Raw genomic sequence first — 27,201 nt, forward strand, 5'->3', positions numbered from 1 at the left:
GTACTTGCAATGCCTGTATCAATGAAATATGTCAATTGCATATGGCACTTAAAATAAATGACAGGCAATAAAATAAAATTCTTAAGCTTCTTATTTTTTTAATTTTATAAGTTTAAGTTTTAAAAGTTATATTTTGTTTTAATATAAAAATGTTGTATTTTATGTAACATATTAACGCTCTCATTCAGTCAAAAAAAAAAAAAAATCATCATATCATTTACCTGTGCTGGCAAATATTTAAGCGAATACCTTATCAAATCTCTGTTAAGCAAACTTGTCCTCATTGTTTGAGCCATTGACCTCATTGCTTGTTTCCTTTTTTCTTATATGTTATCAATTAAATCCACACCACAGAGACAAGCTTAGAAAGATACGTTGGCATTCAGCTACTCATGAGGGGATGTGAAAAACATTTGGGAAAGTGATAAAACCAACCTTCACATCCTAGCAGAATTTGTTTTGGCTGGATTTAATGCAAAGCACCCATAGTCTCCCATAACGCAATTGTTTGTAATATGCAGCTGCCTTTTCTCAGGGTTTGCCATTTCCACTCTTGATATACCTACGCCTGTTGTGGGGAGATACCATCTTGTGTAATCTGCTCTGTTGCTGTGCCCTGGAAATCTGCCAGACATTACTGATGTAAAACAATATGAAGATAATCTAATTTCACATTTAGTATTAGTGTAATAAAGGCATCATAAATAAACCATACAAATCAAGTGGTCAAAGTCTTCTGAAGTGACACGGTCGCCCAATATGATACAGATTTAATTAGGTTTTTATTCACGCATGGACACTGATCAATGTGCATATAGAGCAAATCAAATATGATTAAAGGAAGATCAAACATGCATGCTCTATGTGCAAGTTGTCAGTTGCACTATTCATCTGGATTACTTTTATGATATATTTATATGCATTTTGAAGTTTTGAAATGTTAATAATCTTTTCATTGGATGGAAAAAATACAGAATATTCAAAATCTCTTAATTTACAAAATCTCTTCATTTTTGTCTCAAAGATAAACAAAAGTCTTATGGATTTGGAATGACAAGAGAATGAGTAAATTATAGGTGAACTAACTCTTTATGCTTTGAAGTAATCTTATGAAGTTATAGGGCTTTGGTAATTAAAATAGGATAAAATGAAGTGAAAGTTGTTTAAAACCTATTGTCACGTTTCACTGTTGTAGGAAGCACACAGTCTTTAATGAACAAACACAGGGGATAATCCACAACAGAGGCTTTGACAGACACATGAATACCACAAGTAGACCCAACAGAGACAAAGTACAAGGACAGGAACTTAAAAGTAAGAAGTCCACTTCCAAAACAAAGATTCACATAGAATGTACTCACCCCCTTGTCATCCAAGATGTTCATGTCTTTCTTTCTTTAGTCGTAAAGAAATTATGTTTTTTGAGGAAAATATATCTGCATTTTTCTGCTATGGTGCCCCGATTTTGAACTTCCAAAATGCAGTTTAAATGCGGCTTCAAACGATCCCAAGTGCAGTTGTAAACGATCCTAGCCGAGGAAGAAGGGTCTTATCTAGCGAAACAATTGTTTATTTTCATAGAAAAATACGATTTAAATACTCTTTAATCTCAAACGCTCCTCTTGCCTTTCTCTCCATGAACTCTGTGTATTCTGACCCAGGACAGTTAGGGTATGTCAAAAAACTCCAATTGTATTTTCTCGCTCAACTTCAAAAATCATTTCAAAATCATCCTACATCACTGCAGAAGAAGATGATGATTTCAAAGCTGAGGGAGAACATGAGATGGGAGTTTTTCGACATACCCTAACTGTCACAAACCGGAACAAAAACAGTCCAAGCAGAGTAAGACAAGACGAGCGTTTGGCATTAAAAAGTATATAAATTGTATTTTTTTTTTTTAAATGAAAATAACCGATCGTTACGCTAGATAAGACCCTTCTTCCTCAGCTGGAATCATTTACAACCACATTTGGGATCGTTTGAAGCCACATTTAAACTGCCTTTTGGAACTTCAAAATCAGGGCACCATATCAGACGGAGACAGGAGGGAATTGAAGCAGGAGGAGCCAGGTGGGACCCAGGCCACAGCCATGATGACGACCCACGGTGGAGCCGACAGAGGGAGGAGCCATGGAAGAGGAAGGACTGATAACTCCAGGGGGGGCGACTGATGGCAGCGGAGGAGCCTGAGGTGAAGACAGGGAGTCGATGACCCTGGGTGATCACGAGGACCCGGCGGGCCGAGCTGGAACAAATGGCTTCAGCGACTGATGCGGTTACATGGATTGCGGGAGGCCGCGGTAGAGCCAGAGCGACAGAGGACCAAGGTGGAGCTAAGGGATGGAGGAGACTGATGGAGCCGGAGGGACGAGGCGAAGCCAGAGAAGTGGGGTGCCGTGATGCAGAGATGCAGAATGGACGATGACAGCCCAAGGCAGAGCTGGAAGGACGAGGAAGCCCGGTGAAGCCAGTGGACTGCCGGGCCATGGCGGAGAAGAGGGAGCTAGGAGCCATGGTGGAACCGCTGGGTTGACAGGCCAAGGTGGAGTCTTGGACTGGAGAAAAGGGATCCTCCAGCTATAACGCCAATGAAGACTGGCAGAGCACGTCGTCTGGGTAGCTGGTGTGATTAGCTAAAGCCAGGAACAGTCTGGTGTGGTCCTTGAGTGATTGATCCCCCTGCTCTAGCAAGAGGACAAGGAATTTGAGACGGGAGAAGGGGTCCATACAGGGAGACACAACAGAAAAAAAAAATACTTCTAATAATAACTAATAATACTTTTTTGTGTGATATAAAGTTATAAAATCAGAATTGCCAGATATAAACTCGCATATATAAAACAACTTATTTTCTCAGAATTGTGAGAAATAATTTGGAGTTATAATGTTTAAATTCTCAGAGAAAAAATGCTAATATTTTCTCAGATTCTAATAATATTTTCACAATTCTGACTTAACTCACCACTGTGCGTTATAAAGTCAGAATTGTGTGATATAAACTCTAATTTATATGTCATAATTCTGAGGGGAAAAAGTCTGCATTGTTAGATAAGTCACAATTATCTTTTTTATTTTTATTCAGTGATAGAAACAGGCCTCCATAGAAATCTCTAAAACAGTGATTTTGAAACTCTAAAAAAAGAATATTCTTAGAATGTCCTCAATCTACAAACTCTTTTAATAATGAAAGCTACTTTGCTAAAATCTTACATCTTAGCACACAGACCTTCCTACCCACATGTCATGCAAAAATAGAGGTAAACTGGATTTGAACTGGCATGAAAGAACATCCACCGACTCCAGAACTGGATCAGATGACCTGACCTCACAGGTCAGCCCTTCTAGCTTTCTCACAAACAAGTTCTCCATGTTCTTTCTCATGTCTATACACAGCTGGCTCCAACCTACTCAACAGACCTCTGCTGCCTTACTTTGTTTTCATTTCCTATCCTTCCCTGCCTCAGATGTCAGATCTGAGCATCAACACTTCTAGGTTGTCCACTCAGTACGTCACTCAACTAGTGATGCAACCGCCACAAGTGCAGTGTTTATATTTACATGTATTTTTATATGACTGACAGTGGAGTCCGCAATGGAAAAAGTCACATTTGATCTTGAAGGACGGAAGAGGAACAGGAGACACCCAATTTCCTCTTAATCTCCAATGTCTCATGCTGGTGACAGTGCTATTAATATATCTTTGGGGGAGGCCAATTAGAGATGTCACCATTTGCCTTTGCACGATTCATGGCATGGGAGGACGGCATGAAATAACTGACCACTGAGCTGGAGATGTGCCACTCAGATGGGAGGAGTGTTAATACTGAGTGGGTGTATGCTGGGGGTGGTGGTCTTAACAAGCAGATTCTGTGGAAATGCATGAGACGTGAGCAATGTTTTCATCAGTGGGGGGTGGATTGTGTTTGTACATGTTGATGTGTGTCAAGCAGCGTTTGACTGTTTCTTGTCTTGTTTGAGCAGTTCATGCAGTTTGGCTCACACTCTGAAACTGTGATTTCTTATCCACTGCATCAGGTAAGAACCTTTCCGGTTTATTTAGAGTTTTAAATGAGTTTATATGTCATTGTAAACATGTAAAAGCTAATCCTGTTTAATGAGCATGTTTGAATGCCTGTTCTTGAGTTTGGATACTGAACATTCAGCAAAGATCTAAAATCCTTATTTAAATGTTTTATTTAGTTGCCATTTCTAAAACCATGTAAATTTTTAATGCTAAAGCAAGAATCACTATTATTATTTTCATTGCTCATAGATCAGATTTTTATTAATCGCATCCAAAATAAAAGTTTGTGTGTACATTATATATGTGTGTGTACTATGTATATTTATTATGTATATATATAAATACACACACACATGCATGTATATATTTGAGAAAAAACATGTTGTTTATATATTAAATATATTCATATATAATATAAATGATGAATATAAATATATGCATGTAAATATTTTCAGAATATATACTGTATATATGTGTCTTTATATATGCATAATAAATATGCACAGAACACACATGTATATTATATAAACAACATATTTTATTTTGGATGTGATTAATCACAATCAGTTGTTGCCCAGCACAAATTTTTACCTTAAATATTAAAACATATTATGCACAAAATAAATAATGACTTAAAATGTGCAGTTTGTTAAAGAGAAGTGTGCAATTATTTGTGCTTGTGTTTTTAACATAGTGGATGATAAAATGGTCCTATTTTATTTTCATAGACTTGGAATGGACCTTTTGACTTATGCCAGTTAGCAACCACCTAGCAACCAGCCAAAACAAACCAGCAAACATCCTACACTGAAAACAACTGGTTTATGATTGAATTCGAAGCAATTTTCACAACTTCCGCATATAAATGTCATTAGTAAATTTCATAATTAATTAATTACCAAGTAACTAAAATAAACATGAAATTGTGAAATAGAAAGACTGAAATAATTTGTATTATTATTATTATTTATTTATTTGTAAAATGCACACCAATATTCCTTTGAAAAATCATTTTTAGTAACCATGTAGTAAAGCAAGCAAGTAAAACATCCCAGAATGCCTTAGCAACAATATAGCTAATGCAAGCATCATGGCAGTGAGTTTTGCATGAGCCAACACCACTCATATATTCTTCAGAAAATGTAAAAATCTCCCAATTAATATTGATATAAATAAAATATATATATATATATATATATATATATATATATATATATTGCATATGGTGTCATTTTGTCTGTTTACTGTAACACAACAAAGATTGTGTTCACTTTTATAAAGAAGCTACTTCATGCTGAGTGATTCCTTTGATTTTATTGGACCGTATGGACTTCTTGCAGATATGTTGGTTACAAAATTATGCCACTTCAGTAAAAGCCTGTTATGAGACTCATAGCACTTTGTTTAGTCTGGTGCGTTGTTCCCATTATGCTGCACATACTGTAAAGTATGTCACGGCTCATTTAAGAAGACCGTCATTAACACACACATTTACCTTGCTATCTAAATGAGGACATACCATAGTCAAGTTTATTGCTATTCCAGTCATGTACGCATACTGTATAAAGAAAAACAAAATGTATGCTTGTTGTTGGAACAAAATCCATCTGCAGTGTACTGTAATTTACAGACAGTACGATCATGACTGGCCCAGTGCTATGCATTGCTTCACTGTAACAATAAACTACATAAACAAAAAAATAGATCAGGGAAATACAGAGACTACACATAATGTATACTTGGAATAATAAGACCATGCTCAGCAAAAAAAAAAAAAAAAAAAAAAAAAAAAAACACAACCGGTAAGTGATAGGTAAATGTGTGATTGTGTAGTTTGATCAATGTATCACACTAGTTCATCTAGTAGGTCAGACTACTTGTTAAGGCTAGTGTTGGGTTCGAGACCATGGGTGGAGTACAATGTTTTAACCAACTGAGTTTGAGTTGGAGACGTTTATAAATTTCTTCAATGAAACAAATCTCATTTATGTTTCATTGTGTTTTTTTCCATCTGTAAATTTCTGAGTTCAGAATGTCAGTGTCTGTGCCACACAAGTGTGTCCAAGTCCGAGTTCATTTATAACTGCAGACCAAGTCCGAGTCCAAGTACCCCAAATCTACTTAAGAGACAATCTAAATATAAAGGCTAGGTTTATGTAACTGGCCACTCAGATAATTTATTTTTAATGACAGCTGGTAAATTTCACTGACGTGCGTAACTGCTGCTGACCGGATGTGGGCATGTTCAGTGACATTACAAAATTGAGAAATCTTTTATTTTATGATGACACTGATAGCCTTGTTCCCAGGGTTGCATGTGATCTGGGCGAGGAAAGTTCAACCCCTAGCTTGTGGTCCTGATGACCAATGACACTGAAGAAGGTGGAGCTCACATGGTCTGACTTCTGAAAGCTACTGTAGTCGAGTGTCCGCAAGATGGAGTTGAAGTTAACCTATCATATTTTTCATAGAGGACCAAAAGTCCAACATTTCTGTTAAAAGTACAAATGTTGGGACGAAAACAAATAGTAGTATGTACGAATTCACTGGATTTATAAATTAGTAGGCAAAAGGAAGCTGAATGATTTATCATTTCTGACGAGACTCTGAAGTGCATAACTGATGGACACTTTACTATCCCATGAGGCCACAGGAGAGGAGTTTTGAATGGCAGTGAAGTGATGCAATGGATGTAGTATGTCTGGATTACATTCATACTACACAGATTGATATGGAACATACTTTTTAACATTAAGACCTATTTATTCAAAACAAAATTAGAGAGAGCATGCCATTTCAGATGCAGACTATACAGTTTTAATAGAGGCAATGTCTACTCATTAATGCACATGTGCAGTAGCTGGACTAGCCTGAAACTGTTTTTTTGATACCAGTACAGTTTATGATACCAGTCATTAGATTCTATTCCTGATTTAAAATGGTAAACTGTTTTTAAGATTTTGTTCTTCCCCATTGAATTTGATAGGAGCTGCATTTGCATGACTGGAAAAAGCTCACAGAGATGGCCACCAAGTTAACCTACTTTCTTTACAAGGGACTTTGATAATCAACAAAATTATTATTACAGAGTGTCTATTTACACTAAGTGTAAATAGCACGCACTGTTGGCAACTTGTGGTTGGGCTGGACAACATTACAAAAGATGCCTGTTAAACAATGGCTCCAGTGGCATAGGGGAAAAAAAAAAAAATAAAAAAAATTGCATAATAGAGACTTGTCCACCCAAATGACCCGAGTTCGAATATGTCTTTTGCCAAACTTGTTCTTCTCACTTTTCACATCACATTTGACATCGGAAAGGCATTTACACTGACCAAAATTATAAACGCAACACTTTTGTTTTTGCCCCCATTTTTCATGAGCTGAACTCAAAGGTCTAAGACTTTTTCTATGTACACAAAAGGCCTATTTCCCTCAAGTATTGTTCATAAATCTGTCTAAATCTGTGTGAGTGAACACTTCTCCTTTGCCGAGATAATCCATCCACCTCACAGGTGTGGCATATCAAGATGCTGATTAGACAGCATGATTATTGCACGTGTGCCTTAGGCTGACCACAATAAAAGGCCACTCTAAAATGTGCAGTATCTGGTGTGACCACCATTTGCCTCATACAGTGCAACACATCTCCTTTGCATAGAGTTGATCAGGTTGCTGATTGTGGCCTGTGGAATGTTGGTCCACTCCTCTTCAATGGCTGTGCGAAGTTGCTGGATATTGGCAGGAACTGGAACACGCTGTTGTATACAATCCACAATGCTGACATCAGCAAACCGCTCACCCACACAACGCCATACACGCTGTCTGCCATCTGCCCTGTACAGTGAATCCAGGATTCATCTGTAAAGAGAATACCTCTCCAAAGTGCCAGACACAATCGAATGTGAGCATTTGCCCACGACGATGAACTGCAGTCGGGTCGAGACCCCAATGAGGACGACAAGCATGCAGGTGAGCTTCCCTGAGATGGTTTCTGACAGTTTGTGCAGAAATTCTTTGGTTATGCAAACCAACTGTTGCAGCAGCTGTCCGGGTGGCTGGTCTCAGATGATCTTGGAGGTGAAGATGCTGGATGTGGAGGTCCTGGGCTGGTGTGGTTACACGTGGTCTGCGGTTGTGAGGCCGGTTGGATGTACTGCCAAATTCTCTGCAACGCCTTTGGAGATGGCTTATGGTAGAGAAATGAACATTCAATTCACAGGCAACAGCTCTGGTGGACATTGCTGCAGTCAGCATGCCAACTGCACGCTCCCTCAAAACTTAAAATAGGCCTTTTGTGTATATAGAAAAAGTCTTTGATCTTTGAGTTAAGCTCATGAAGAATGGGAGCAAAAACAAAAGTGATGCATTTATAATTTTGGTCAGTGTATTTTCATGAAAAATATGAAGGAAAAGATCAAAAAGTGGAAAATAAAGTGCCCAGTGGGTGTTTATTGGTTAGGGTTAGAGATAACTTACTAGTTAATAATATCTAACAAATAATAATGAAATTATTAATTATTAATAATGAAAATAACATAACAACAAATACATAAATACATAAATAAATAAATAAATAAATAAATAAAATAAAAATCACTATTTGAACTTGTGAAATATGTGATAAATGACTATGCGAATACTTGTCAGACAGACATAAGAAATATATCTATGGAAAGTTTTTCTCAGGGCATGTCAAAACTTCTCCAGGGCCTCAAAACACCCTCAGTCCCCAGAGGGTTAAAAGAGTACTTGCTACGCAAATAATAGCTTCCTTTAAAATAGTATACTTAGGTAAAAATGTAATGTTTTCAATCACTTAATTGCATGTAAATTGCAATTAAATTAAATGTTTTATAGTAAATTTATGGTTTTATAGTAAATGCAATAATTTGAACTTAATAGTGCTTTTTTGACCTAACATATATAAGACTTATTAAATACTTCAGTTGTCTTTGAAATATGGTTCAACTGTACTGCAAAATATAATGACAACCATTTATGGTAAAGTAAAATATACTTTAATATCATTTCTACTAAAATTTGTATGTCATGTATTTAAATATATTTGTAATTACACATTTGTAATGAAGTTGCAATTTACTACAATTGAAGTATATTAATTTTAAATGTAATATGTAATAAAACACTATAATTAAACATACTTTACATGTGCCTTATTATGTTACTCAACACATCAATTTAGTATACTTCTTTAAAGCATGACAAAATTATTAAAACTGAATGCTGAAATACACTTAAGTGGCATTTTATTTCATTAATATTGATTATCTGCACTTTTCCTGGGGATTCACATAGCTTTTTGGGCTTGTCTGTACTCCACAAATGATGCTACCTTTGAATGTGGCACCATAATTTTGCTGTCTAACTTTTAAAACAATTTTGAGAACCTATAATGCCTTAAAAAGTTGCCTCTGCAGGAGGCTCACTAAATTTTAGTACAAAGTGGTTGTGTTATCTCTCATTGTTAAAAAACATTATCATCTCTCCCAACATTTTATTGAGCTGCAGTCTTAAGGCTGACTAATATTTGTTGTCCACAACTCCCATGGCGGCAGCTTACATCTATCTGATGAGAACTTAAACACGATAACAGAAGCTAAATTGCCGTGTTGGGCTTACGTTTGTGCTCGGCTAAACAAAATGTCCGACAGATGTCCGTGTCATTCCATCTGCTGTTAATCCAAACAGCCGTTTTCTTTAAAAGCCCAGTCAACAGAAATATATAAAGCCCATCTCTGCTGCCCCAGCGGGAGAGCAGAGAAGATAATTGTTTTTTTAGTGGCCACAGTTGTGCTGATGAGGTGAATTTCCACGTGGTACCTCTCTGAAGTGAGAGAGGAGCAGACTGAGTGAATCTTTAACTAGATCAGAGACGACTTTTAGTGGCTGGTCTAACGCTCTGCCAGATGGTGGTGCTCACGCTACACTTCTGATTAAACAGAGTTCATTTTAGATAGTTGTGTTGTTAGGGAAAGTAGCAAGCAAGTAGTTGAATCACGTGGAAATATATCCCGGTGACATTTAATCTCAAAATCAATCTCAAACTAAAAAAGAAATTTTCTTCTTCTTCTGAGCCAAAATGTAAACACTATCTCCTCTTAGAGCTTTAAAGCTGCAATCACCAAACTTGGGTCAGACCTTTAGACTGGTTTGACTTGATGTGCTATATATTTTTTAACTGATCCAACTTACGGTTTTCATAAACCAGACTATCAAACAATCTACAATTCCATAGACTTTCAATGAGGGGGTGAAAAATTTTGTACAATGAGACTTACACTGTAGCAAAAACATCTTTCAAAAAGTTGTTTCAACTTAATATAATTTGTTATCCCGCTGACTTAAAATTTTTAGTTTAGTCATCTTGAAATTTTAAATTACTTAATGTTAATTTAAGTGACAACTGGAATATTTTAGTTGACTGAACTACAAATTTTAAGTCAGCGGGGTAAAGTTGAAACAACTATTTTTATTTATTTATTTATTTAGTAACAGTGTATGGTGTATATGAGCTGCCTATTGCTATAGCAAAGCTTACCAACTTCCTACTGAAACACAGATAAAAGTGGTTTTGGTCACTTTTTGACAAGCATAAACAGCAACTAAGACTAGACAGCCATCTTAGTCTGGTTTTAGTTGTCTTTGTTTGTTTGTTTGTTTTTGTGCTAAATCAGCTGGTTTAAGCTTTTTTTAAACTAGAAAATCTACTAAGACTAGACTACCAGCTTAGGCTGGTTTTAGCATTGTTTTGCTAAATCAACTTGCTTTAGCTGTTTTTTTTTTTTTTTTTTTTGTTTGTTTTTTTTTTTTTTTTTTAAGATTTTTTGCACTGAATCAGCTAGTTTTAAACCCTTTTTTGTTAGCAACATGCTAATCATACTAGAAACATGCTAGCAACATGTTAACACACTTATCGTGTTAGCAACATGCTAATTGCGCTAAAACATGTTATTAATCAGCATATTTATCATGTTAAAATGCTAAAAACATGCTAGTGCCATGTTAAAACATGTTAAAGTGCTAAATCATGCCAACAAGTTATCAACATCTACCAAGTCTATCTATCTAAACCTTCAAACTTCAAGTTTTTACAACTGCTTCAAACTTTCATGCTAGGCTTTTTTCAAGACAACTTCATAGTTTGTTCCTTAATGTGATACTTTACCTAACAATTCAATTCAAACCAATACAACACCATTATGTTGTGACTAATTTTAACATTTAATAAAGAGTACTCTGATCAGTTCTGGTGAAAAACAACTCTTTAAATACAACTGTACAATAAAATCATGGTAAACAATATTGTTTTCCTTTACACCATCTAGCACTTCACAGTCTAGTCCAGTAAATGGCGGAAATGAACCAATGTTCTTTTTCTATTTAATAGCATTTGGCAAACTAATATAAAGGTGCATTTCTGCATTTTACAGTCTCCATTTAAAATTTCCATTTGCTCTCCATTTAATGTAATTGCCGTCTGGGAGAAACTATTAAGAGTAGCAATTATTACCTAGCTTAAGAGTAGTTACTTCGGTTCTGTGTGTTCCTGTTTTGTGCTCTTGTGTTTACGTATGGCGCGGTCAGATTCTCTTTACCGGTTTGTATTTACAAGCTGGGAAGTCGTAATTAAAATGTCAGGTGCGTTTAAGTTATTATGGTCGCAACAAAATGGCAATGCACCCTTTTTTAACAGGATTTACAAACTCTGCTTCTACAAAATGATGCATACAAAATGTGCATGCATGTGTTTTTGCTTTTTGTTTTTTATTCAATTTAAGTAGATGAAATTTGACTTTGTGGTGGCACTCACATGTGTTCAACTCATAAATACGATCTTTCTGACGTGACCTGCACCTATATTTATATTTCAGTGAATCTTGATTCTCAGTAATGTGTTCCCATGTTATCAAAGTGAATCCAGAGAAACAGCATGGAAACACATGCACAACTAAATGTGAGCTAATCTTGCACATTTAGCTTCTGCGTTCCCCGTACAGTGAAATTTACAGCCGCCTACTGTTACACTCATTTAAAAAAGAAAACAGGACTAAATCAAACGGTGACATGTGCGGAACTGCTTTACTGCAGCGGGCCTGAGGAGGAGAAATGCAGGGGTGATATTTCATTATCCTGTTACCCTTGGCACCCCGATGTTGTGCTCCTATCGCAATGAATGCCACATCTGCAACTGATATGCATGTTGCTTTTACAGAAGAATGCATGCTTTTAAAAATGTCTCAATTGTGAAACCGAAGAAACCCATGTTCGCTTAACACGTAAATGAAATCGTTCTAAAACTTGAGGCGAGTAAATGGTCACGATGACTGGGATTTTTTTTTCTTTCTAATATGTATGTATGCATGTATGTATGTATGTATGTATGTATGTATGTATGTATGTATTTATGTATTTATTATGAACAAAAATGTATTTCAGTATTTTAAATTTTTACATTATGTTTATGACAGGACTGTGCATCCTTTGGAACTGAACTGATAAAGGCTCTTAGATTACAGTTCAATTCCTACATTTGAACTGAGGTTAGAAACAGCAGAATTCTAATTATAATTTGAATTATTTTATGAAAGGAAATAATTTAGCTGAGCAAAAGAGTATGTTTATTGAAGGTCTGTGTACCATTCAGAATTTGATTAAAAATAAATTTAGGAATTTCCAGTTCAATTTATGATTTTACAATTAAAATTTGAATGTACAAAAATGTATAATTGTAATTTGAAATTAAGAAGTAGAAGATAAATTGAAGTTTGAAAAACTGATGCAAGTTTTTAAAGTTTGTTTGATTATTTATGTATTTATTTATTTATTTAAATTGCCACACAATACACACACAACATACTGCTAGGAAAAAAAAAAATACAATATCATAAATAATGCCAATAGAATAGATAGATAGAAATCTATATTATTTTATTTTATTTTAGAAATCTAATTAGTAAGACTTTACAATAAGGTGTCATTTGTTCATATTAGTTAACATGAACAAACAATGAACAATACATTTATTACATTATTTATTAACAATAGTTCATTTAAATGCAGTAATTTATTGTTTGTTCATGTTAGTTCACAGTGCATTAATGTTAACAAACACAACACAAGATTAATAAATGTTGTAGAAGTATTGTTCATTATTAATTCATATTAACTAATGTAGTTAACGCATGTTAACTAATGAACCTTATTGTAAACTGTTACCATATGTTTGATTAAGAAAATGAGACTACATAACAGGGAATAAACACAAAAATTTGTGAAATATGTTGCAAACTTTTTTTTTTTTTTTGACCTGCAGTACTTCATCTTTCTGTGGGGTTGAAATACACTGAAAGGGAACTTGATCCTAAATTTGGATTTTTTTGCATAATCCTGGTTTGTATTTGGATTTTGTTTAAATTTGCAGCTGAAACCACGTAGTGCGCCCCCTTGTGGCAAACCAAAGCTCAAATTGCCATGGTTAATTAAGCATGCGGAATGTGTCTCATTATTATAGTTTTGGACATTTATAAACAATGTTCTAAATGGATAATTTTTCCTCATTCTATCCTGGTCGCAGCAAGCTCATTTTTAACCACAAACAGGTTTGATTTTCTCACAGGCACTTTCCACAGCCTAGACCCCTGGTGACCTGTTTATTTAGGTGTGTGCTGATTAGAAATTCTCATGCTGAGCTCCTTTCAGCACACCGTGTATGGAACATAACAACTCTGCAATGCTCTAATACACTTCTCTCTCTCCCTCTATCAATTAATGGTGTAGTTAGAAAAGCACGTTTCCTGCCATGCCACCTTCATGAGTACAGGTTCTTCTGTGGCTAACACTAGCAGGTAACAGTTTCCATCCATCTGCTTATAGTATGTTCAAGACACACACTTTGATAACAGGGCGCCCCGACTTTGAGCAATGAATTTCCATGACATTTACATTTGTTTGTGTTTGCAGATAACAATTTTAGGCTGATTTCTTTATGTATGCACAAAAGTCTCAAGAAAGAGACATTTTTGTGGAAGTAGAAAGTTGTGAGATATGAATATGATATGATTCAGGATATGATTCAGGATTTTGCTTTCAGAGCCTCCCTTGACTCCTTTGATGAGGTCATGAGGACATTTTTTAATATACAAATACGTTTGTGATGTGCAAAACCTGTCACCTCAAAATCAGATTGAAACAGACTTTTTAATCTTTTTCTCAATTCATCAATTGCAAAAGGAAAAAAAAAATAAAAAATCAATAACATTTGACATAATGCATATAATATAGACATTCCATTCCTGGATTTACCATTCAGATTTAAAATGTGTAGAAATTGAAATAAAATGAAATTCATTAAAACTGGGAAAAAATAATACGCCAAAATTACGGGTCCAAGCCTTTGTTTTAAAGTTTTGCTTAAAAAAAAAAAAAAAAAAAACGTTTAGATTTGTAGTCGTTGGAAGCCTGTTTCCACAACTGAATTACAAAAATAATAATAATAAAATAAAATAAAACATTGCGATTTTTTGATTATGATGGATTACCTGATATAAACTAAAAAACTCAGAATTCTGACTTTTTTTTTTTTTTTCAGAATTGCGAGTTTATACTGTATCTCATTCCAACACGCGATTGTGAGTTATAAAGTCAGAATTGTGAGATATAAACTCCCAATTGCTAGTTTGTATACAAAAATCACAACTCTGGGGGAAAAAAAGTTAGAATTGTGAGTTTATATCTCACAATTCTGACTTTCTTTTCAGAATAATTCTTCAGAATAATTTTTGTGCAATTGCAAGTTTATATGCTTCAATTCTGACAATTACAAGTTTATTTCACACAATTCAGCGAAAAAAAAAAAAAGTCAGAATTGCTCGTATGCATCAAGTAACTAAAAATGAAATAAAAAAAATAATTGTGAGAAAAAAAATTTGCAATTACCTCCGCCATCTTTATTCACTGGCGGAAACTGGCTTCTATATTACACAGACAGGCACACAAACATAACTTTTACAAAAACCTGGGGTTACATGCTGTGGGTCTGTTCAAACTAGCAATCACTTTAGCATTAGCTCAAAAATGTCAGTTCCCATTATCTCTGGTCTGCATAACACAACAAGCTCCAAGAACGAGTCAACATCCACTATTAAGACATCTTAAGTGCCAAAGGCATAAATGAAATTTTGTATTTATCCATGTTTTGGGATTTTGAAAAGGTACTATAGGATAATTTTTAATGAGCCAAAAACATTGGCCAATGCACTGCCACAATTCTGCTAAACATACAAGTTCCATGCGTTACTGCATCAGTAACAATGCTCCGTAATCAAGGAGGTGATAGACAGGCAGACAGAGACTCAGATTCCCTAAAATTCTTTCCACGACTGTGAGAAACAGTTTTAGAGAGCATTTTTAAGGGGTTCCAGGTGGATAGATAAGTGTAATTTCAAAGGACCATTTGAGTCATCAAACATCTGTTTTTAATGGCTTCTTATTTAGCAGAAGTAGCATAATCAGTGAAGACAGTTTTAATGTGTAGAGCTTAATGAGAGGGGTTAGCAGGAGCTCTTTCATGGCCATGTGTCACGACCGGTGTTTACGGCCTTTGGCTGTGGTAATGATGCCTCTTCCTCTGGACTGTGGCTGATGTGTTTTTGTTTCTTTTCTTTTATAGGTGTCAGTGAAGCCTTTACCCCAAAGCTGGTGTTGGTTACTGCAGACACACCCCGTGGATAGCGGAACCCATTTGTAGTCACAAAATCACCATAATTAGGGACCAAAAATGGAGAACAAAACATCAGGAATGAGCAAGGGCCTCCACGTGAACTGCAGCATGTCTGGAAGACACGGCTTCATCTTCACCTTCATCCCTGTCGTCTACGGATGCAATTTCGTCATTGGGATCATTGGCAATAGCATGGTGGTGGCTGTGATCTACCGCTACATGAAGCTGAAGACAGTTGCAAACGTGTTTGTGTTCAATCTAGCCATATCAGATCTGACCTTCCTTATTACGCTACCTTTGTGGGCCACTTTCACAGCTACGGGCTACCACTGGCCGTTTGGCACCTTCCTGTGCAAGGCAAGTGCCGGACTGGTCATCTTCAACCTGTATACTAGTATATTCTTCCTCACTGCTCTTAGCATTGACAGATATCTCGCTATCGTTCATCCGGTGCGCTCCAGACGCCAACGCACACTTTTTTACGCAAACCTCACGTGTGTACTCATATGGCTCTTTGCCTTGCTCCTCAGTGCACCTACAGCGCTAAGCCGGGATGTGTACGACATTGGGAACTCCACATTGTGTGCCGTGTGGCACCGCAGTGAGCATCTTAACTTGCTAGTTACCCTTAGTGTGCTAAAAAGCGTGCTAGGTTTCATTGTGCCTTTCCTCGTCATCATCACCTGCTATTGCCTGATCGGTCAGGCGCTTCTAGGTTCCAGGGGTCTGTTGAGGAAAAGCGTTCGCTCTCGGGAAGACGAAACTCTACGTATGATAGCTGCTACCGTGCTAGCTTTCTTTGTTTGTTGGGCTCCTCACCAGGCTTTCCACTTCATGGAGCTGCTGGCCACGCTTGGCGTGGTGGAAAACTGCCAAACACTAGATGTTATTGACACAGCCATGCCGTTTACCATCTGCATCTCCTATTTAAACAGTTGTGTAAACCCCATACTTTATGGCTTTGTTGGGCACAACTTTCGCAAGAACTTACTGAGGTTACTAGGCTGTACATCTGGACAATCTAGTAATAGCATTAGCTCAAAGATGAATGCCAATTCCCATTGTACCTCTGGTCTGCTCAACCCACCAAGCTCCAATAACAATTCAACACCTACAATGAAGACATCTTAAGTGCAAAAGGCATAGATGAAATTATGTATATATCTGTTTTGAAATTTTGGTACTAGATATTTTTGATTGGCCAATACACAGCCAAAGCACAGTTCAGTTAAACATACTAATTACATGCATTAATACTGTATCAGTAACAATGCTCAAGAGAATTGCTTCAAATATCAGTGCCATTAAACAAGATGTGTAATTCTGCTATATATAACTATATTCACCTTAACTAACTTACTTGTCAAAATTCTCCGTGATGATATTTATGCCAATATCTGTTAGCGCCCATAATACAGTGCCTTGCAAAAGTATTTATACCCCTTCATATTTGTTTCACGTTTTTTGTTGCAGCCTTGTTAAACTGCTTTAAATTACTTTCCCCCACATCAATTTACACTCCATACACCATAATAACAAAGCAAAAAACTGATTTGTGACACCTTTGCAAATTTATGAAAAATAAAACACTGGAATAAGTTAATTTCATAAGTACTCAGTACTTAGCTGAAGCACCTTTACAGCTTCAAGTCTTTTTGGGTATGATGCGGCAAGCTTTGCACATCTGCATTTGGCAATTATCTGCCATTATTTACATCACTTCTTCACCTCTCAGTCTCTGTCAGCTTGGATGGGGTCTGGCAGATCTTTTCAGGTTTCTCCAGAAATATTTGATTGCATTCAAACCAAGGCTCTGGCTGGGCCACTCAAGGACATTCACGGAGTTGTCTATAAGCCACGCTTACTGTGTGCTTAGGGTCATTGTCCTGTTGGAAAGTGAACCTTCTGCCCAGTCTGAGGTTTCGAATGCTCTCAGTATTTTGGTGCATTGAGCCCTGCCGCTGAAAAACAAACCCACAGCATGAAGCTGATACCAGCACACTTTACTTTTGGTATGGTACTCTGCAGGTGATGAGCAATGCTTGGTTTCTTTCAAACATGATGTTTGGAATTGAGGTTCATCAGAACTCAGGGCTCGAAAATAAGGAGTGCCCGATGGCCCGGGGCCAGCGTGAAAGACGCTCGGGACAGTTGACGAATATCTCACTGGCCCGATCAGGCCACTGCTGTGTCGTCACGAAAGTTTAGCATTTGCACTTATTTTTCAACCTTGATAATTTAAAATTTTAAGCGATCACAGAGAGACGCGTCTCTAACGGTCAAATAGCCTACAAAAGTATTAGCTTTGTAGCTTTAACAATGATTAATACCTAATTTATACAGTGGAGACCAATCGACCAGACATATTTCAACCGATCTCTTGTTCTGGGCTTGCACAAAAACTGCATGCAATCTTCGTTCAAAATGTCATGTGTGTAGAAATATGACGAACTTTTTAGACATCCGTTAACAGAGGCCAAAGACGCTAAAGACAAACGCAAACAGAAAAAAATACTGTAGCAGGCAGACCAAGATCACGGTGTACAACACGCGAAATATTATCGTAAATATTGAAACTGTGGTTTATGTGAATGTATCTGAGGGAAACTGACTGTTTACATGGCGTTTTCCTTTCATTTGCCCATGTATGATGTATTTAAAGTAGCATTCATAAGCATGGCGCTGCTTTGTTTACAGCGGTAATCACAGAAACATAATATCACTATTATTCCATAATAGTGATTCCATTTGCTTTCTTTCAGTCTGTCAGCTGTTTTTCCCTAAAGCATTTTTTACGGTGGCCGAGACAACGCGCTGCAACTTAAGAAAACACATGCAAACAGAAAAAAACGACAACAAATTAAGAAAACATCTTCATCAGTTTGACAACACAGGCGCTGCAAATCCTCGCAACGCAAACACAAATACGGAAACGTGCTGCAAATTCTCACAACACAACCAAACACAGAAACGCGCTGCAAACACAAGCGCGCTGCAAATAGCACGGACCACGACTGAAATGTTTCAGGGGGACCTCAAAAAGTGACGAACCCAGCTGGAACCTGATTATTATTATTATAATTTTTTTTTTAATTCAGTTTCATCATCGAACAAAAAAACAAGGCAACACTGCACATTTCAAATTGCAAATTCAACTGCAAAAAATAAATAAATAATAGCAGAAAGAGAAAACACACAAAATGAACACAAACATACCAAAAGAAAAAAAAAAGGAAATTCCAGTGCAGTTACATAAATTTGAAAAGCTTTACAATTTGTTTTGTTTTTATGAGCTTCTTATTTTGAGATCTCATATCAGGGTTTCAAGGTAAATTTTAAGATCAGTGTTACAAAATATAATATATAATGGTTTCTTCTGACTTACATTTGACTGTGAATATAAAACTTTGCTAAGATAATTAAGAGATTTATAATATAAACCTGTTTATCAGAAAAAGAGGGGTTTTGAAAACAAAGTAAAATATCATGAAAATCTAAATTAAGGGGTTTGCTTAATTTCTTTGTTATGTCTATTTTAAAGTCAGTCCAAAATGAAATAGCATAAGGGCAATAGAAACATAAATGTTCAATATCTGGACCTGATTATTTGTTCAGTGGCTTTTGGTCAGAGAGGTGTTGTTGGTGAACTAAACGATGAGTTTTTTGTTTAACATCCTGATTATACGATTCATTGGTCTTTTGGATATTATTAGACTAATCTGACGAATTACACACTTAATTGTGAAACGATATTAACTTAATTGCAAATAAATATATAAATAAATAAATATATGCAAATAAATATAACGTTCAAAGTTCACGAAAAAGAACCCTGCAATGCTTCATGGTTAAAATCAGGTCAAAATTCAGGTCCCAGCTGGGTTCGTCACTTTTTGAGGTCCCCCTGAAACATTTCCGTTGTGGTCCGTGCTATTTGCAGCGCGTTTGTGTGATTGCAGTGCGTTTCTGTGCTTGGTTGTGTTGTGAGAATTTGCAGCACGTTTCCGTAATTGTGTTTGCGTTGTGAGGATTTGCAGCGCCTGTGTTGTCAAACTGATGAAGATGTTTTCTTAATTTGTTGTCGTTTTTTTCTGTTTGCAGGTGTTTTCTTAAGTTGCAGCGCGTTGAGCTCTCTCGGCCACCGTAATCTAATAGTAATGCATTTATTTTGTTTGTTTTGAACAAACAAATAATTTAGTTAGGCTAATAGGTTTAGGAGTGGTACCGAAATTGGAATCGAGAATTGTACAATTTTTTTGGTATGTAAAATGTTTGTGTCATATAAGCTTATTTATTTAAAAAAAAGATATCATGAGTCAAAAACAATGATAACAGCAACTATTTAATATTTTTGTGGTAGGGCCAGTGAAAATTTTGACCGGGCAAGTAAAAATTTAAACCGGGCCAGCAGAAAAAATCCTTAGCATTGAGCCCTGGAACTGAAAATCTTGTTTCTCACAGTCCGAGGGTCCTTTAGCTTTTTTTTTGTTTGTTTGTTTTGCAAATTTCAAGTGGGTTTTCATGTGTCTTCACTGAGGAGAGGATTGAGTTTGGCCACAAGACCAGATTGGTGGAGTGTTGCAGTGATTTTTGTCTTACTCTAAGTTTCTTCCATCTGCATATTAGATCATGGAGCTCAACTACAGTGACCATCAGCTTTTTGATCACCAGTATAACTAAGCCCCCTTCTCCATCAATTGCTCAGTTTGGCCAGGAGGCCAGCTCTAGGAAAATGTCCTAGTTGTTCCAAGTGTCTTCCATTATGGATAATGGAGGCTACATGCTTCTGTGAACCTTAAATGCAGCAGAATTCTTTTCTGAACTCTTCTCCATATCCATGCCTTGACACAAGCCTGTTTCCAAGCTCTACCGGCAGTTATTTTGACCTCAGGGCTTGGTTTTTGCTCTGAAATGCATTTTCAGCTGTTAGACCCTTTCCAAATCATGTTGATTCAATTGAATTTGCCACAGTTTAGGAGTTCTCCTGAGCTAAGTTTCAAGTGTCCCAGAAAAGGGTATGAATACTTATGCAATGGAATCATTTCAGTTTTATATTTCTAATAAATTTGCAAAGTTGTTACAAACCTGCTTAGTGCTTTGTCATTATGGTGTATGGAATGTAAACTGATGTGGGGAAAGAAAGTAATTTAAAGCAGTTTAACATAAGGCTGCAACGTAACAAAAAAGTGAAGAACAAAAATGAAGGAGTATGAATACTTTCACAAAGCACTGTAACAGTCAGTTTTCTTTTTCAGGTCAGCTGCACTTGCATCACCTTATTTATGGTCTGACACATTTAAGAATGCAGATTAATCACAGATTAACTCCTCAGCGTTCCGATGTTCCACCCGCAGGGCGTTTTGCATTGAGTTAAACTTGACAGGAATGCTAAGGGGTTAATGCAACTAAATATTTTCTTTTTAATAAGTTCTTTTCATAACAATGGACCATATTTACCACATAAAATCATACAAATATCAAATAAAATAATTGGAATTAAAAAATGTGTTGCATATTGCAAAAACTTTGTAAATATCTTGTTAACTCTATTTTTTTCCTGCTTTAAATAATGTATTTTACTCAAACCACAATGGATATGACATTTTTTTTTTTTTTTTGAATGCAGTACAAGAGTGTGATATGTTAAATTATATTTGTGACCTAATTAATTCAGAAACTTGAGATCTTGTGTCTCTGTAGTGCAACTGTAATGTTTGAAGCTTTTTTTTTAAAAAAGAAAATCAGTTGATAACGTAGTAAGATATTAACTGGTTCTATAAGACATGAATGTGGAAAACACACACACACACACACACACACACACACACACACAAACTTGTTCTAGATTGTTAAAAGGTTTTGTTTTTGTACATAATTTCTGATGACATTGTATAATATATGTATTATATAACTTTTTTGTGCTGTAGAATTTAGATTTTACAGTTTATTTTTCTCTCTACGTTCATTCCATATTTTGTACTCATCTACACTAAACATTCAAACAGCAGATGTGTTTAAGACTACTTAAATAAAAGCCTTTTTTTTTTTTTTTTTTTTAAATGTTGCTCCGTTAAGTTTCCCCCCCCCCCTTCTTTTATGTGTTAACATTTGTTAACACAGCTGTTTTCACCTCAAATCACAGCTAAAAATATCTTGAAAAGCATGTGAAACGTGAATCATAGATTATGCATATGAAAGGCATTCTGGAGAAGGTCAGGATTGGGCGGCCCTTGAAAGCCCAGCATTATAAAAAGAGATCTGTATGAGGAACACTATCATACAGGCAAAATGAAGGTCATCTTGCTCTTGGGATTGGTGGCTGTTGCTCTCTGTGAGCCAGTTAAATTTGTGGGGTAAATTCTCAATCATATTTTTATCTCTTTAACCAGAAAGATCACACTATGTGGAGCTATCTAATATGATATAAAAAAAAAAAAAAAAAAAAAAAAAAATCTCTCTCGACACTTTTCTAGAGATAAGGTGCTCCGCCTGACACCTGGATCTGAGGAACATGTGACAATCATCAGGGAAATTGGTGAAAAAATTAAGGTAAAATTAAAAATACAAACTCTTATTCAAGATAGAAATGTTATTTGTCTGTCATTTATTTATGTATCACATGTCTGACATTTATTTATTTATCATTATTTTGTATCTAGGCACTGAGTGGCAAGGTTAAAAAAAAACAGAAAAAAAAAACACACACACACACACACAAGAGAACATTTCTCTGTAAAAACTGGATTTTTGGACCCTATCGGCTAATTCTTGAAATGCAACAGAACTTTATTCACCTTGTGGTTCAAGGATTCTGGAAGTCTGCACTTTACTGATTGCATAAACTCGTCCGCTATCATCTTTTTGTTACTACATTTAGTAGAATCTAAATAATTTTCTGAGACATTGCTTGAAATCATCTTAGATATTTGTTCTAAACAATGATAGTAGTGATTTGATTTTTACACGTTTGCACGTCCACTATTTCACTAAATCTACATGTTGACCCCTCTGCAGGTGGACTTCTGGAGGCCTGACAGCCCTGACCTTGTGACCATTGGCAAGACTGTTGACATTCATGTTCCTGCTGCCCAGCTTGACATGGTCTTCACCATTTTGCACCAGAGTGGCATGGAAGTTAAGTAAGTGTGACATTTACACACAAGTTGCATTAGACTTTGAAATTACAATACAACATGTGTGTGCTACCTGGCAGTTGTATATATTATGGTTCAAAACAAATATCTTCATATACCATGGTATATATTTACATGGTACCCCAAGTTACTGGTAACCTATGTTAGATATTCTTATAGGATTTTTCTAGCTAGTGTTAAGTTTTAAAATAGGCCATTATTGTCTTTGCAGGGTCATGTTGGAAAATCTTCAGGAGGCCATGGAGGCTCAGATGGACCAGAGGGCAACAAAGGCCCATGGCTACACCAAGTACAACGACTGGGCAACGGTACAACTGCCAGTGCACTCTTAAATATCATTAAATACTTTTTTTCTCCGTTCCAGGTGTTTTAATTTGTTTTTTTATTCACCTACAGATTAATGATTGGGTTTCCTCCATCACCGCTGCCAACGCTGACCTGATCAGCAGTCAGGTGATCGGGAACACTTACGAAGGACGCCCCATGCATGTTCTGACGGTAAAGCCATGCCTCTGTCATTTAACAGAGCTCCTTGTGAAAAAGGATCATTTACTTTATCATTTACAGAAATATTTATTATGGAAATAACATGCTTTAATATGCTGAAGTGCCAACTGACTAATTGCAATTAAACGAAAACGTATTATAATTTACAATTGTATTAAATACAATTAGCTAAACTTTAAACTTTTATTTCATTATTGTATTATAAATGTACTTTTGAGATTTTAGGTTACACTACAAGTGCACATTCAGTATAATTAAGCACAAGTCAGCATTTATCAAAGAGTATGACATTTTCTTGAGTGAACATTTACATATATGTTTTAAATAATGTGGCACTTTTATTCAAAAAACAGTGATGGACCGATGTACTGGCCAGGCAGTTAATCATCTGATGTTCAGCAATTTCCAAAATTGCCTGCATTGATTACCAATACAATAACACTGTTTAAATACTAAATATGGGTGGTTTTAACAATAAAAACACTGCAAATTTTCTTTTTTCCACAGGTTGGTAAGAAGACAGGCTCTGCTAAGCAAGCCATCTTCATGGACTGTGGCTTCCACGCCAGAGAATGGATCAGTCCTGCTTTCTGTCAGTGGTTTGTAAATGAGGTACAGGAAAAACTGTTTCTTTTTAAACTCATGTCTTTCATTCAAGAGATCTATAAATCTAAACTTTATTTTATTCATGGTCAGGCTGTGACCACCTACGGCACTGACTCAGAGATGACCACCCTTCTGGATAATATGGACTTCTTTGTTCTGCCTGTCTTCAACGTTGATGGCTATGAACACAGCTGGACCAATGTACGTTCATAACCTGTTACAAAAATACATTATTTGCATTGTTCAGGACTTTCATATATGTTCTAGCTACACACAAACTGTCAAAATTTTGGACAAACATAACTGAATTTATGTTTTGTTTATGTTTCTCATTTTTAAATAATAATAATAATAATAATAATAATAATAATACATTTAAACGCTTATGCTTAAATTTAGCTAGCGTTTGCATCGCTAATCCTTGTGTACTTGAAGTGCCAATAGCACATTAGAGCTAATGTTAGACTTCCAACTATAAATGTGGCTCAGCATGTGGTCTCTGAGTTTTACATATATTACACTGATATTAGTGACTTTTAACCCTTTACGTTATGCTCAAAAAAAAAAAAAAAAAAAAAAGAAAAAGAAAGCAATTTGCTACTCACGCTAACATTCTCCCTCATCACAGTGTTAATGTAGTAGATGTTTATGCTCATTTTTGTCTTTGTTGGTATTTCTTTCTTCGTGCTTTAGATCTTTTCTTCTTCAGTTGTACAGATACTCCTGTTCTCCTGTTGTCTTTGAAGTAAAACGCAACAATAAGTGTATTTCGTTTTGTACTTTTTGCTATCGTATTTCCAAACAGCGTATATTTAGAAGCAGCAGCCAATGAGCTTGGATTCCCTTCGACCAGGGTTGCCAGGTCTTCACAACAAAGTCCGCCTAAAGTAGCCCCAAAGTTTCGAGAGGGTACCCCATCAAAAATCGCATTTTTTGGCGGGCTTCCCCCTGGTAAAATTACCATTCCAGGGGATAAACAATACGTTATTGGGGTCGCTTCAACCCACTGCCGGTGTTATGCCGAATTGTGACCCCCGCCAGATTACTACCCCCCTAGTATTGGTAGGTTTAGCGTTAGGTGCGGGGGAGGGGTTAGGATTAGGGGTGGGGTTAGGATTAGGCAACCAAGTAGCGATTTCAACGAGAGGGGGTAATAATTTGGCGGGGGTCGAAAATGGGCACAACACCGGCAACAGTGTTAAAGTAGCCCAATTCTGCGGGAAAACTCCTGACTTGGCAACCCTGCCTTCGACGTTATACACAATTAAAACACTTAATTATTGTCCAAACTCATAGTGTACATTGGTTTAGGATCTATTGTAAATTGTCATTACACACAAACAGACAAATATATTATGTACAATATATATATGGTCAAGAGTGAAAAAAAAAAAAAAAAAAAATCTTGTTTTGATCCCACAGGACAGGATGTGGAGAAAGACCCGATCCAAGAACAGTGGTAGCAACTGTATCGGTACTGACCCCAACAGAAACTTTGATGCTGGATGGTGCAGTGAGTAGCCTACTTGCTTCCTTTTAAAACTATTAAAATCAATGGTATATTAGAAATTGAGTTGAGTGTCAACATCACAACCAGCAAGGAATTTTGGGAAAAGGTCCTTCATGGCATTCACAAATAATGGCATGTACCATGACAAACATATTTTTGATGTATGTGATTCATTTCTCAGCCATTGGAGCTTCCAGCAACCCTTGCAGTGAAACCTACTGTGGAAGCAGCATTGAATCTGAGATTGAGTCCAAGAATTTGGCCAACTTCATCCGCACCAACAAGGCCATCATCAAGGCTTATCTGACTGTCCACTCATATTCCCAGCTGCTCCTTTTCCCCTATTCCTACACATATGACCACACTCCTGATCACTCAGAGCTGGTACGTTTACATTGAAGCATACTGCAAAAAGTCTGTTGTGTTTTCATGTAACTGAGTGCAGTTTCTCAGTGTTAAATGTGACACAATGTGATAATTTATTGACATGTGCCTTTGAGGTTTCTGACCGACATGAGTCTTAAGTTGTATCTTGTCTTTTTTGGTAGCTGAGTGTGTCTCGTGGAGCTGTTTCAGCTCTGACATCCCTGCACGGAACCAGATATACTAGCGGCCCTGGTGCTGCGACCATCTGTGAGTATAAAGAGTCCAAGACAAGCTCTGGTCCAAAACCTCCATGTAGTAAGATGCCTACTTCCTTGAGGTGTCTATCTTTAGTGTTCTAACTAGAACAGACTGATATGAAATGCTCTACATAGGCAGCAACTCACAAATTGTGACTCACAGTTGATTCCAAAAGAGGCTAGCATGTTGCTAAGCTAACGATGCTTTCTAAGTATGCAAAGGCTTATGATTCTCACACATTTTGCCTTTTAAAATTATATAAAAACTCAAATGGTGTACCCTACCATCTGCCGGTGCTATATACTCCTGTGGTGGTACATGTATTACAGTCTGACCAAGAAAACATCATTTCAGATCAGGAGCCAGCATAGTGAGCAGGTTTTTGCTGAAACATTTTGTGACTCTTCTCATTGCAGACCCTGCTGCTGGTGGCTCTGATGACTGGGCTTATGACCTGGGCATAAAGTACTCCTATACCTTCGAGCTGCGTGACGAAGGTTTTTATGGTTTCCTGCTGCCCGAGTCTCAGATCCAGCCCACTTGTGAGGAGACCATGCTGGCTGTCAAATACATCGCCACCCATGTGCTCAACAACCCATATTGAGTGGGAAAAGCCTGACTGTGCTTTCTATGACATCAGTTCAATGCACATCTCAAAATGCTATGATCAGTAAAGAAATAAAACACAGAAGACTGTTTGTTGAATTATATGTGATGCTACATTATAGAAGCAATTAAGTGCTATTTATAATAGCAGATCTATGTACCAAAAGTATAATGTGGCCTCGAAGAGTATTTGGACACTTTTTCACACTTAAAAGTGTCTGAATGTCATTAGATTATGTGAACAAAAAAAAAAAAAAAAAATGATGATGATAGAGATTTTCTCAGAATTGACTTCCCTTTTTAAAACCATTTTTAGTGTGTGTACTAAATATATATAAACATGTTGAATTTGGCAATAGCCAAAAATACATTGTATGGGTCAAAATTACTGATTTTTTCTTTCAAGCCAAAAATCATTAGGATA

At 36.4% G+C, this 27,201-nt stretch overlaps 2 protein-coding genes across 3 annotated transcripts; both read left to right on the forward strand.

Moving 5' to 3' along the window:
* Positions 1–3,612: 3,612 nt before the first annotated feature.
* On the forward strand, positions 3,613–18,706 carry agtr1b (angiotensin II receptor, type 1b). Of its 2 annotated transcripts, XM_051097934.1 has the most exons (3): positions 3,613–3,889; positions 3,985–4,038; positions 15,720–18,706. In XM_051097934.1, exon 3 carries the CDS (start codon positions 15,828–15,830, stop codon positions 16,899–16,901), a length of 1,074 nt encoding a protein of 357 aa, XP_050953891.1. In that variant the 5' UTR covers positions 3,613–3,889; positions 3,985–4,038; positions 15,720–15,827; the 3' UTR covers positions 16,902–18,706. The 2 variants fall into 2 exon arrangements, with proteins under 2 accessions (XP_050953891.1, XP_050953890.1); XM_051097933.1 differs by lacking the exon at positions 3,613–3,889 and having other exon boundaries at positions 3,894–4,038.
* A 3,257-nt stretch (positions 18,707–21,963) lies between these two features.
* cpb1 (carboxypeptidase B1 (tissue)) lies at positions 21,964–26,876 on the forward strand. The gene is made up of 11 exons (XM_051097932.1): positions 21,964–22,123; positions 22,244–22,319; positions 22,785–22,909; positions 23,136–23,232; positions 23,321–23,422; positions 23,939–24,043; positions 24,128–24,238; positions 25,460–25,550; positions 25,729–25,931; positions 26,096–26,180; positions 26,588–26,876. Exons 1-11 carry the CDS (start codon positions 22,059–22,061, stop codon positions 26,773–26,775), a joined length of 1,248 nt encoding a protein of 415 aa, XP_050953889.1. The 5' UTR covers positions 21,964–22,058; the 3' UTR covers positions 26,776–26,876.
* The last annotated feature ends 325 nt before the right edge of the window (positions 26,877–27,201 follow it).

The sequence above is a fragment of the Labeo rohita genome, chromosome 24 (assembly GCF_022985175.1).
Source record: "Labeo rohita strain BAU-BD-2019 chromosome 24, IGBB_LRoh.1.0, whole genome shotgun sequence".
In the NCBI taxonomy this organism is placed as follows: domain Eukaryota; kingdom Metazoa; phylum Chordata; class Actinopteri; order Cypriniformes; family Cyprinidae; genus Labeo; species Labeo rohita.

Bases quoted from the DNA above. Each gene is read 5' to 3' on its own strand.
- agtr1b (XM_051097934.1), top strand. From the start codon at position 15,828: ATGGAGAACAAAACATCAGGAATGAGCAAGGGCCTCCACGTGAACTGC.
- cpb1 (XM_051097932.1), top strand. From the start codon at position 22,059: ATGAAGGTCATCTTGCTCTTGGGATTGGTGGCTGTTGCTCTCTGTGAG. The intron at 23,233-23,320 runs GTACAACTGCCA...ATTCACCTACAG, and splicing joins AGTACAACGACTGGGCAACG to ATTAATGATTGGGTTTCCTC. The intron at 24,239-25,459 runs GTACGTTCATAA...TTGATCCCACAG, and splicing joins ATGAACACAGCTGGACCAAT to GACAGGATGTGGAGAAAGAC.